Source organism: Artemia sp. Qi Xiang Cuo, chromosome 17, assembly GCF_049724085.1.
Source record: "Artemia sp. Qi Xiang Cuo chromosome 17, ASM4972408v1, whole genome shotgun sequence".
Lineage (NCBI taxonomy): Eukaryota > Metazoa > Arthropoda > Branchiopoda > Anostraca > Artemiidae > Artemia > Artemia sp. Qi Xiang Cuo.
The window spans coordinates 36,634,954-36,648,223 of record NC_142810.1 but is presented as its reverse complement, the minus strand read 5'-3'; the positions used below and the strand labels follow the sequence as shown (position 1 = coordinate 36,648,223).

The following is a 13,270-nucleotide window of genomic DNA, read 5'->3' as shown; positions in this document are numbered from 1 at the left end:
GACTACCTTAAATCACACTCGCTAGCAATATGGACAAATCCAGTGTATGCCAGTTAGTTATGATGGGGTTGTGGGACATCTGCTGCATCCCATTGAGTGAGCCATGGTTTTGTTGCCCAGTCCTTGTTGAGACTTGATTTGAAGCTATCAATGTAGATCCCACCAGCATCTCACTTAGGCCATTCCAAAGACTTATAATTCAATTGTAGAAGAAATTGTTTCTTTTTCTTTTCTTGGCCTGCTTGCAGAACAGCTTTGCAAAATGACCTCTGGTACTCGGCAACTGGGCAGGTTCAGACATATCTTTGTTGTCAGACTAGAGCAACTTATAGGTCATTATCATATTACCTATGTGTTGATGGTTATGTCAGAGTTGGTGGCTTCAGGCTCTGCAGTTGATATTAATACTCTTTATCTTTGAGACCCTTTGTGCATATAGTCGCCCATCTTTGAACAGATTTGAGAGCCATCTGGTCTATTTTATTAATTGGCTTGGCAATGCACATTCTATATTGCAATCTAGGTTTCATCAGGCTTTTATAGAGTTTTAGAGCTGGTGTCAGCTTACTTACTATGAATGCTCATAAACTTGAGTTTGGCTTTTTAGGCTTGTAAGCCTAAATTCACTGTCTTCAAACAAGAATCATTTATGATGAAAGAGATGGCATTGTCATTGCAAAGTTACAGAGCAAGAACATTCAGTATTGATACAGGTCTTTGAATTGATCATTACAAAGCCTGCTTTGTATATCATATGAACTAAGAAATTGTTATGTGAGTAAGTGCTTTTGGAATGGATATGTCTTCTTCTGGGTAATATCTAGTTAGATTTGAATCAAAGCATCTCTCATGGAATTAGTTTCTAGAGTCTCATCTAGGCTTTCCTATGGAGAATATTCTCAAAGCCACTGTACTAAAACTTTCTCAAAGGCTTTGTAACAAAAGTAATCTTCATTCTACAAATCATTGATAAAGTTTGTAAATATGTGTCTTAAATTTGAAAGAATTTCTTATAGTGCCTTAAAGGCATATTCCAATTCTTTGAATCAAGTCTTAAGTAAACTTGGGCTAGAATTAAAAAAAAAGTAAGGAAAACATTTTTCAACCAAAATTAAGACAGGCCTGTCCTCTATACAATCTTTTCAGCCTTAGAAACAGGAATGAGTAAAAGAAGGTATCAAAAAGATCTTCTTAGGGTATAATTTGGGCTCTGAGTCTGTTCCCAAAAGTTTCAATACAGCTAACTGAACTACTTTTTGCTATCCCAGCTATTGAAAAGGATATCATCTGGAAATTTAAATTTCTAAATTTTAATTGCTCTGGTTTCTATTTCCTTTGCTAATTTTGGAGCAAGATTCTACAATAGTTAGAAACAATACTAACAAAAGAAAAATATCACTTGATTTCCCATTCAAAAGCTTTTTTTTAATTTAATATTTGCTACCATGACAATTGCATCCCAGTCCCCCTTTCCCTAATGCCTGGACATAACCCTAGATTATATAGACAAGTTTGCTGATTTTCTTGGTTTGTGCTATTTTTTGTACATAGTTTTCAGTAACAATTGGTTTATAATGCCAGTTTAAAAAAGAAATAACAGATTCTCTATTCTTCGGTTTTTGTTCTATTCTTCCCTTTTTGCAATATCTTATGCAGTTGCCACTTTGAACTTGCAACCAGCACATCTCCAGTAGATATGGCATTTTTCATATTTCCAAAAAAATGGAACAGCTTGTGGACAGGTTCTGTCAGCATCAAGAAAATATTGTCAACTTTCCACTTAACTGTATAATTTAATTGTGTTGTCTAAGTAGCTGATATGTTATTTTTCTTGTGAGCTTTTTTTTCTTGATACTGCTTTCATTTTTCTCTAATTTCCAGTATCTTTGTACCGCTCTAAGCATGTTTCAAGCTTGTACAATGGGTTGAAATAAATTATTATTATTTTTACAAGCAAACTTTTTTACATAGCCAAGGCCTTTAACTGGGCAATAAGGGGGGGGGGGGTTAAATTTATATTATTAGACAAACATGAGATAAAAACAAGGAGAAACATTCTATTTGATTACCCATTCAATGTTCTTTCCAAATATAATAATCACTGCTGCTCCAATTATGTTCTAGCTCCCTCTCCTAATGAGGCTGTATATAGCCTTAGGCTATGTATTGAGACTTAAAGCTCTTGCTTGGCAATGTTGTGACTGTAGAGGGAACCAGACATCTGTACTGCTAGTCCCCAGGGTGTTCTGTCTGGGGCAAGGGCTGGAGCTTCATTGGGTTGATGCTCCTGATAGTGAGTCAATTAATGGTGACATCTACCCACCTTGCATGTGCTCTACCTTTGGGGTGTTTCCAGGCATTTGCAGTTGGATCAAAGTTGAAGATGAACTGGGTGGTGTTTGAATGGGAAGGCACAGTAGATGGCCATACCAACACAGGGAGCTAGACTCAAGCTGCTCCAATATGGGGTGGTGATTTAAAAGACTGGAGGGTCTATGAATTCTTTACCCTGTCAAACCACCTAATGTGTTTGATTCAGTGGAGGTGTTTTGTCTGGATAGCACCTACCTTTATCATCTGTGTCTGAGTCATGGGCCAAGTCTCTGATGAGTACAGCATAATCCTAGCTACCAAGGCAGAGTAGATTTGTGCTTTTGTGAAGCACCTGATCTGAGGTTTGTGAAATATTATTCTCAGAAGACAGCCAAAGCTGGCATTTACCTTAGCTACCCTTGCTTATATCTCTGCATCTAGATTTCCATTTGAGCAGACTATTGAACCTAGGTGAACTGTCTGACTATCCTAGTATTCTGTCTACACACTTCTATAGATGTTACAGGGCTAGATGATGCATTGTCCATTAGCATTTTTCTGGTCTTAGACCAGTTTACTTTTGAACCAATTTTTCTGTAACACACAGCAGCACTTCTAGTGCAGTTTGAGCTCACTGAGCTCAAACACTGAGCTTTCACAATCTAGTGCCACATTATCAGCTAAGTCAATATCCAACAGAGCTCTTCCAGCAAAATCAATGCCAAATGGCTGTGCCAGCAATGTTTTGCTCTGGACATGGTCTATGATGCAGTTGAAGAGTTTGGGTACAACAGAGCAGACTTGCCAAACACCATTTCTAATTTTAAAATATGAGGAGGGCTGACCATTTACAATGACATAATTTTTGGTGTTATTGTAGAGCTCCTTGAACAGACTGTATGATTTTCTGGGGCACACTGGCAGATTGAAGGATCAACAACAGTGACTTTCAGTCAAAAGTGTTGAAGGCAGACCAAAAATCAACAAAGGCAAAGTATGATTTTCTTTTAAATGTGTTTCTATATTTTAAGACTGCTGTAGAATACAGGGCTAATAATTGCTATTATGATAAATGTGTCCCAGCCTGGCCTACTGTCACCAGGCCAGATATAACCCTAGGTTAAGTATAGAACTTGACTGATTTTTTTTTTCTTAACATTATTTCATGTCAACATTTGGTTCATATGGTAACACTCTTGTCACAGGGTTTTTCTGAAGGAAAAACTATAATAACAAATGAGCAGTACCATACAATTTTTGATTACTGCACTTTCCAAATATAATGGTCCTTCCTATGATAATTGCTCCCCTCTCCCTAACAAAGGGCAGAAATAGCCTTAAATAAAATAAGTATCCATTGTTATTCATTGCATTTCTTTGTTAAATGGGCATTTTATTCTTAACCTGCATAATATTGTCACCAAACTCCTTGACAGTTACCTTCCAGCAGGCATCAAGCTGCTAGATCAAGCAACTTTGGACAAGGTGCAATACAGCCTCCTGATACTGAAGTTACTCACATATGGAGTCCATGTTGAGGTTATAAGTTGGATTGAGATTTTCTTATCAAATAGAACAGAAAAGGTTCTCATACAAAAATGGTGCAATCTTTTCGGAACCAGCTGCAGTTCTCAGCATTGTCCTGCAGAAAACCATCACTGGACCTATACTGTTCAGTGTGTATATTAACAACTGCTCAATAAACCTAAAGGACCTATTCATGTTAAATGTAGACAACTTTCAGTTACTAGGGCAAGCCAGATGTAATGAAGAACTCTCACTAATTCAGGAAGACCTCAATGAGCTTTCAAGATGATCCAAAGACTGGAGCCTGTAGTTCAATGCCTAATGTACAGTTCTTCATGTTAACTGAAATAAGCCTAACCATACATATAGCTATTGGGAACAACCAACTCAAGGTGGTAGCTGAAGGAAAAGGCTTGGGTATTATTATAGACAGGAAGCTTAAGTTCCATGGCCATACTTGCACAGAAGCTGCAAAAGCAAACTGGTCCCTTGGGCTCATCAAGAGAACTTTTACCACCAGAAAGCTGGGTGTGGCACAGAAACTCTATAAGGCATTAGTCTGCCCACATGTAGAGGTTGATGTAATATTGCTGGGTCCTAAGTATAAAATGGATGCTAAGGCACTGGAAAATGGTCAGTGCCTAGCCACCAAGCTTGTGCCCTATATGCAAGAAAAAGCCTGGTGAAGGATGTGTCATATCCTGGTAAAATACTAGTTTAGCTACTTTTTTAGGAAAATGAAAATTTCAGTAATGAATCCAGGGCCAAAAACATAGCCTACTCTGGGAAGGTATTGCCAAGCTTCCATGTTAACCTTCTTCTGATTTCTAAAAGTTAGAAATTTGCCTAGCCTACTTGACAGGTCTATACTTGGTAAATATTTTGCTGTTCATATTATTGACTTACAAATAAAGTCAACATACCACTTGATGCCTTTTTGGTAAATTTTTCATGGTTCATATTATTGACTTACAAATAAAGTAAACATACCACTTGATGATTTTCAGATTAGGGGGGAGGGGTAAAGCTTAAATTTACCTCTCATTTACATAAGTACCAAAATTTACCCCCACCCCCTATGTGCAAATATATACCCTGAATTGGTATATATAGCCTAGGGGTGGGAGTAAAATTCATGGTAAATTTCTATTAAAAATATATTATTGACTTCTGCATAAAGTGAATATACCACTTGATGCCTTTTTTATGCTGATTACAAATATAGTAATCATTTCTATCAGAAATGAATTTTGGGAAAGTTCTACAAAATCATATTTTTGAGTTAGGACAAAAGTGAATACACCATTCAATGCCTTTTTTTAATGCTGATTACAAATATAATAGGCCTAATCATTTCTATCAGAAATGAATTTCAGCCCCCCCCCCCCTATATATACCAATTAAGGGTTAGGTTAGGTATAGCCTATATCAGGGCGGGGGCTGAAATTCATTTCTGATAGTAATGCTTATTATTCGTAATAAGCATAAAAAAAGGCATTGAATGGTGTAGGCTATTCACTTTATTCCTAACTCAATAATATGATTTTGTAGAACTTTACCTGAATTTCAGCCCCCCCCCCTATATATGCCAATTCAGGGTATATATTACTACAACCTAACCTAACCCTGAATTGGCATATATAGGGGGGGGGGCTGAAATTAATTTCCGATAGAAATGATTATTATATTCGTAATCAGCATAAAAAAAGGCATCAAATGATGTATTCACTTTATTCCTAACTCAATAATATGATTTGGTAGAAATTTACCAAATTCATTTCTGACAAAAATGATTATTATATTTGAAAAGAGCATAAAAAAAAGGCATCGAGTGGTAGGCTATGTTTACTTTATTCGTAAGTCAATAATATGACCCCTTTCCAAGATAGCAAAAAGTATATAAACTAAAATTTTACCAGTCCTTCATCTAGCATTTTACCTAAATCATTAATACGTACCATCCATCACACCAGACTTTAATATATTTTTTATCAGCCATAATTAGCAGGAGGTTTCTTCTTTTTCTTCAGTTATAGCCTTCGATAAATCCATTTAACCTTTTTCGTATTGTCTGATTATGTCAGGGGCATCCTGGGAAATCGAATATAAAAATTAAACTATCATTATTTAATAATAGGATTTATATATCATTGATGAAACCACCTATATTCAGGCAGTTAAAGACAGCTTTGAACAATTTGGCATCATCGATTGAAGAGTGTCTGCTTTGTGTTAGCTGGTCAATATTAGGAATTACCTTAAGTCACCTGAATTACAACAAACAAAGTTAGCCATTTTCCTTTATGGTCGACAGTTGCCATAGGATATCCGCACGGTGTGTGGTTGATGGTCTCATCATGGGATTGGCACAGGCGGCAAAGAGGGCTCGTTACCCTTGGAGTGGTTGTGTTTTGGAACTGATAAGTTTGGCAGTTAAGACCAGTAGCATTTGATCGTATTCTGTGGTACATCTTTGAGTCTTTCCGGGATGCAAATGGAGAAAGGTTTGGTGGGTTTTGGTTTGCTAGATAAATTTTTAGGCGCCAACGGTTTATATATCTTACTGGGATAGACCTTCCAGATAATATTTCAAACTGAAGGGCAGATTTAGCTATTTCATCTGCCTTGTGGTTTCCGTTAATGCCCATATGACTTAGGATGTATTGGAATTTTGTGGATATACCCTGTTTAAGTAGTTGGTTCAATAGTACAAGAGTGGTGGAGATATCATTGTCCGGGTAGTCTGAATACCATGGTGATATTGAGGCAAGGGCTGATTTTGAGTCTGAATAAATTATAATATAAGAGAGCTGTAGCGCTTCTTCTTCTTCTATTTAACAGCAGGCGGGCGTTTCAGTAATGCTATTTAGCCCTTTTCCTTTTGATTCACTCTGTGGGCTACAGAGCTACTGGTTTGATTGCTTCATATTTATTATATATATTGCGATATCTTTCAGTTGATCTTTCGACTCGTTGAGTTTAAATATAAGATGATAGATGTCGATTTCAATGCTCAGTGTGAATGTATAGTTGGCAAGGCTCTTGGCTGATAGTGAGATTTTGTGGTGTTTGAAGCATTTTAACACTTTACAAAGCAAGGTATGTTGTGCAGACGTCAGCGTATTATATTCAAATAGGCAATGGTCAATTATTTCATTATTCATATTACAATGCCTGCAAAGAGGGGACAGGGGAATTGAACCACTTGAATTAGAAAACTTATATGAGAATGCAAGAAAATTTAGTCCATTTGTTCCAGAACGAATTCTATGGTAAATTTTTGAAAAATACTTATTGGGAATGGGGGAAAGGATAGGATTATTATTATCAAAATTAATATCTGATAGTCTCCATCGGTAAATATCTCTAATCGGGATTGGTCTCCCAATTGTCTGGTCAATATTTATAGTATTTTTTGCTATTTCATCAACCTGATAATCACCACTTATACTAGAGTGGCTAGGAAGGTACTGAAGATAAGTTCTTATGCCACTCGAAGCAAGATTATCTATAATACTGAGACAATGATAAGTGTCAATGTCGAACTTATATTGAAGAGCTGAGGTCAGCAACTCAATAATTGATAAAGAGTCGGAATATACCATGATATTATTTGAGTTTGTAATTAGAGGTTGGTTTTTATTAAGGTGTTCGAATGGCATGATTATAGCATTTAAGTCAGCAGACATTATGGATAAATTATTAAATAATCTCTCGCCTATTGCTATTTTCAGGTGAGAAAGGAAAGCACCACTTCCTACCTTCTTATTCATTTTTGACCCATCAACAAATATTTGGAAGTGGTTTTTATAGGTAATTGTATTAAGTTCAGCTAATTTTTTCTGGACAGAAGCAATGGGGGTTAAATCTTTATTCCACTTTGAGAAATCAGTATTTATTATGGAAATTGACCAATTCAATGGAGGGGATTGGGGGAAAATAGGGGCAATAGACTTTGCAAGTACGGGGAACTTCTTCTGAATATTGGCATACTCCTCTGCAATGCCTTTATACATGGCTGGATTTTTTAACCAATTATGTAGGGTGTGTGAGCTATTTGATTCAATTTTTTATATTTTGTCAAGAGAAAGCTACGTCTCTCCCTTATTGTTGTTAATCGACTCTCCATAAGCAGAAACTTGGTGCTTGTGGGTTTCCTAAGACCAAATATGAGACGTATTATATCATTTTGTGTTGTTTCAATATTTTGCATATGGGTCTTTGCACATGCACCATAGATGATGAGCCCATAGTCAATATGGGGTCTTATATGTGATATATAAAACTGGAGTAAGGTTTTCTCCTAACAGCCCCAGGGTGTGGAAAGAAGTCTTTTTAGTATATTTGTTTTTCTATAGCATTTTTTTATTGTGTTTGAAATGTGGAGGTGGAAATTAAGTTTTTGATCAAGCATGAGACCTAGATAATGAATATGATTATTTTCTGGAATAGTTGTTCAATTTAGTTAGTCTTGCATTAACATGGTTTCGCTTTCAGTGAAATTGGATTATTTTTGACTTGGTAGGTGCAATGAATAAATCTGAATGTTGAGAGAATTTTTCAAATTGGAAAAATGACTTTTGCAGATTTGACTGAGCTATCTCAAAGGTGTTGCCAGATGACCATAGCACCAGATCGTCAGCATATTGTAGATTCGTGTGGGGGAGGTTCATGTCCCAGAGATATAGGGCAGTATAGCACTGTAGCTTTTTCTACTTAATTTCTCTTCTTCTTCTTAAAAGTGCTTATGTAGTTTCAGATAATGTATGTATAAAATGAAAATGTGCCGAAAGCACCATTAGTTGAGCGTTTACAGGTACCTTATATCATTTAAATTAGACCCAGTCTAGAGTCCTTATCTAGAAAAAGATTTGAACAATGGAAGCTGCGATGCATACAAATGCAAGATGATTCTGTTTTTTTTTTTCTCCATTGTAACGGGAAGAGGCGTCGCAACGGAAAGGGGGCAGCAACCCGTACTTCTTGAGATACGGTGAAATTTGGACCAAAAGTCTAAAATTATGCTAAAACTAGGAACAAAACGGAGTAACTACAGTGATATCTTAGAGAGTACAACATTTCAATCTGGTTTCGATACCAATTCCAAGATCTGGTAGTGAAGGTCCAGAATTCAGTAATACAATTTACAAAATCTCTGAAGGAAGTCTCGTATTGATATGTATAGTTATAAAATATAGTTGAAACCTAATAAAAATCTAAAATCGTATCGCAAATTAGTGAAATTTGGTGGAATTTCACTTGAAATTTTAGTCTTATTCCTCTTTTTTTTTCTGATATCCAAGTGAATTCTCTGGAACGGATATGGTAAAAACAAAATTCGTCAACTTTGCATTTTTATAGTTTCGCCAATTCGCTCAATTTAAACTAAGAAAATAAAGTTTTCTTCTGACCTTAAATAGTTTATTCGCTTATTGAATTTGCTGCTTTTGTATTGGGATGACCAATTTTATTTTTCAGCTTTTTTCGCCAAAGTTCAACAGTGAGTAATAAAATAAACAAAGTATGGCCGCAATTTCAACTGACGACTTCTTTGAAATAATCTTAGAATCGTTGATACAAGCTAAAGTTTTCATCTGCAGTAAAAAAAGAAAAAGAAAAAAAAGTAGATTCATGACATTGTGAGGTTGTTTTATGAAGAAAGAAAAAGTTTTAGAAAAGGACATTTCGGAATCTTCCAGTGAAAGTTCAGCCCCGAATGCTCCCCTCCAAATGGAAAATCCTGTCCTTGGAAAATCCCCCATACAGAAAATACGAACCTCTCCCGGAAAAACTTTTGCATAAGTTCCAATAATATAGAAAACAATGGGCAAATTAACTTAAAGCCTTTTACCCAGGGGCCGGGGGGTATTGCCACCCGAGAGGCATAGTTCTTGAAAATTTCGACTATGCTGAACAAAATGACTATCTCAAGATTTTGATCGGAAAACTTTGGGGGAAAAGGGGCGAATGAGGGGGATAGTTTCCTTCCTTTCTTTTTGGTCACTTAAAAAGGACACTAGAATTTTAGTATCCATAAGCTGAGTCTTGTGGTGCGATTTTCGTAGAGATGGCCTGACTTTTATGGGTGTTTCCCTCCTTTGTTGAAAATCATAGAAATTTTCTCAGGCTCGTAGCTTTTGATGGGTAGCATTAAAGTTAATTAATTTTATATATCTGGAATCAAGGTAAAAATGCAATTCTTTTGATGTATCTATTGTTATCAAAATTCCGTTTTTTAGAGTTTCGGTTACTATTCGGCCGAGTCGCTACTTGCTTACAGTTCCTTACCACGAACTGTTTGGTAATCTTAATAGATGTATAAAAGAAAAATATTATCTGTAAACAAAAAAATTTGTATTGCTGTGAGCCTCTCCAAATAACTTATCAAACCATTATGCAAGAAATCAAGAGGCCGGCTACCAGTGAGAGAATAAGCTATTAAAAAAAAGAAATTCTGATAGATTTATGGGGGACCCTTGCCACTGTCCTCCCCTTAAATGCGACTTAGCACGTTAGCTTACTTAGAACACCGAAATCAACAAATCATTGCAAGAACATGGGGCTAAATATAGATAGACCGGTGACGTCCCGCTGCACCGATGATATCGGCGGCACCCTGGTGTGCCACCGAGATTTTTCTCCAAGCTGGCATATATTTTATCAGTGACACAAAGTCGATAAATTGGCATGGCGTCCACTCACATGACTTTGTTGACTTTATTGCAGCTAAAAAAATTTTATATTTGGTACCTTCGATATTTTCATATTTGAACCAGATGTCTGTGCCAAAGAAGGTAGTGGATCTTATCATGCTTAATCTATCTCAACACATTTACGGTCCATCTGCAACCTCTTCAGATAATTCAAAATAAGGCAATTAGAAATCTGGGTACTTTTGTTCATCGCCCAATGAGACTTCAAAATCTCTCGGAAACTCAAACTTTATATGCCGTCCTCATTATTGTTAGTGTCAAACAACTAAAGGATCTACATAGAGCAGTGTGGTATTATGATATCCAATCTTCCATAAATTATTTCAATGATTTGGGTATTATTGAGATTCCGATTTCTCCTGCCCACCACGTCCACTAAAAGAACTATTGCCTTCCTCCAGTTAAATCAGAAAGAGCTAGATTCTCAATCAGATACCAGATTCCTCATATTGTAAATAAACTTAATTTAGTAGAAATGTTCCCAAGTTTTCAAGAGCAGATCTTCTTTGAAAAAACATATTTCAAAAATGGTTCTTTGTCTGGATGTTGGGATTGATGAATAATTGATATTAGTATGAATTGTGTTGCGGTGTTCTCGCGCTGGGGTGGCCTCCTCTGTTATCTCCTACCTTGTACATTTTTTATTGTTTTTTTTTTTATATCCTGTATTTGTTATTTCAGCATTTTCTTATATTTGTTTATGGCCGACATATCGAGCCCTGCTCTCAGTCGACCAGTTTAGAAATTTATTTGTCATGTGTTTTTGTCAATAAAAGATCTTGTCTGGAAAGATCTTGAGAAAATGAAAAAAACATTCGGTCCATACTTGAGAGAAGGTCGACATTGCTTTAGTTCTGAAGATCTTGCTCAAACCTCGCGCTTTGTTTTCTCCTTTTTCTGTTCTTGTCTTCTTCTTCTATTTTTCTGCTTACTAGTTTCTTTTACGTGGTCGAGAACACTTTTGCCGTCTTCGGATGCACAATTCTGATTATTTGCAACAAAGACAAGAATTTTATTCTGAGTATAATGAGATTCTATTAACTGAATTGAATAATATTAACCAAATTTTATGGTTTATGACAATTTAAAATATGTTTTGAATGCAATTTTAGGGCTTTTCATAACCAGAACATCGGAAATGACTTCAGGGAGTTTTATTGTTTTATCCAAAAACATCAGGACTAACAGCTTCTCCAGAAACGATCAAGCGACTACAAACAGGCTATGCGAGGTACCTAGGTGTATTCCTTGATAAAAACCTTTCCTACTTATATCTGATCCATGTTATTGAGTAGAATATTTCGCGTAATCTCGGCATTGTCAGGAAACTGAAGCACGCATTCCCTGAAAAAAACTCTTCGTTTACTATAAAATGGACTTATCAAACCTCATCTACAATGTTTTGCGTCAATTTGGCAGTCAAAATTCATATTCCAGCTGAAAAGGCTTGATTCAATGCACAAACTTTCCCCATAAATAATTGGAAATTTGGGCGAATTTCTTTCACTTACACCGCTTTATCATTTACCGTACTCAATTTTCATTTTTAATTTCTTTTTCTGGATAACTTCCGTCACCATTCCAAAATATGTTCCAGCTGGTATCAGGAAAACATCCTAGGACTGCAATATCTGGATCAAACATTATAGCTAGACGAACACCTACAGTGCAATTGGACTTTGCCACAGATGTGGCATGGGCGAAAGTGTGGAACATGCTTCCACAAGGGTTGAGATGTAGGAGCTCCTTTAGGTCTTTTAAAAATAATTTTAAAAAAAATATCTGATTGACTTTCAATAAATAGAATCAATTAATAATTAAGATATTGTTTTATTTATTTAATTATTATTATCTCCGTTTTTATTATTATTATTACTATTATTTTGTAAAGTTATGGTGGCTGTGCTTTCGGGATGAAAGGGGGGAATTTATTTGTTGTTGAATTGCTTTGACGAGGGATGTGGTTTTGCTGAAGGGTGAAACGAGAGCCGTGACGCGTGATGAAGAAGAATTGTTAAGGTTAAGGGAATGTTTAAGGTTACACGCGATTTTGCATAGAGAAGTATAATATAAGTTATCCTCAGTTTTGAAAGTTCTAGAGTGCTTTATTCTAGTAGGCTATCACCACCCCCTCTAAAAAAGTTCAATTCCCTATTTTCTAAGGTTGGTTGATGATCAATGCGAGAAGTTGCAAATAATCCAACTGCCTGTTATCATTGCTGGTGTTTTAGTATTCATTTTTCCAACTAAATCAGATATAATACACTGTGATATTTAAGTAATTTTGCGTCGTATGGCATTTACCGTTTCGTCAATATTCCTACTGAAAGATGTCCAACTTCGGCAACCATGGTTAACAATATTTTTTAATTTATTGTGTACAAACAAAACATCTAAAGGTTACAAAAATCTATTCCTGTACTCCATAGCTAGCCTGAGAAATCGTTTTAACCTATCAACATTTACAGAGGACTCAGCTCACTGCACTCAAAAGCTATTTTCCCCTAATCATATTTACTAGCCTACAACTTCTTAGCGAAAAAACTCCTAAATCTTCTCAAACTATTAAACCATTCATATTTCTATTTACATCTAGCCATCTCTTATGATATCCTAGCAGTATCCTTCCTAATTTATCCCTTTTCTGAGATCCCGAAATTTCCAGTGCATAATACATCACAGATACTACCTTGTTCCTAAAAATGTTTACTTCTATA

At 35.9% G+C, this 13,270-nt stretch overlaps 1 protein-coding gene across 1 annotated transcript in view; it reads right to left on the bottom strand.

Moving 5' to 3' along the window:
• Pect (phosphoethanolamine cytidylyltransferase) overlaps nucleotides 1–5,903 on the bottom strand; it is a 64,226-nt gene extending 58,323 nt beyond the window's left edge. Inside the window, exon 1 of the mRNA XM_089103021.1 lies at nucleotides 5,799–5,903. Within this exon, the coding sequence (XP_088959147.1) occupies nucleotides 5,799–5,839 (41 nt within the window). The 5' untranslated portion in view covers nucleotides 5,840–5,903. The remainder of the gene's footprint in view (nucleotides 1–5,798) is intronic.
• Nucleotides 5,904–13,270: the final 7,367 nt, after the last annotated feature.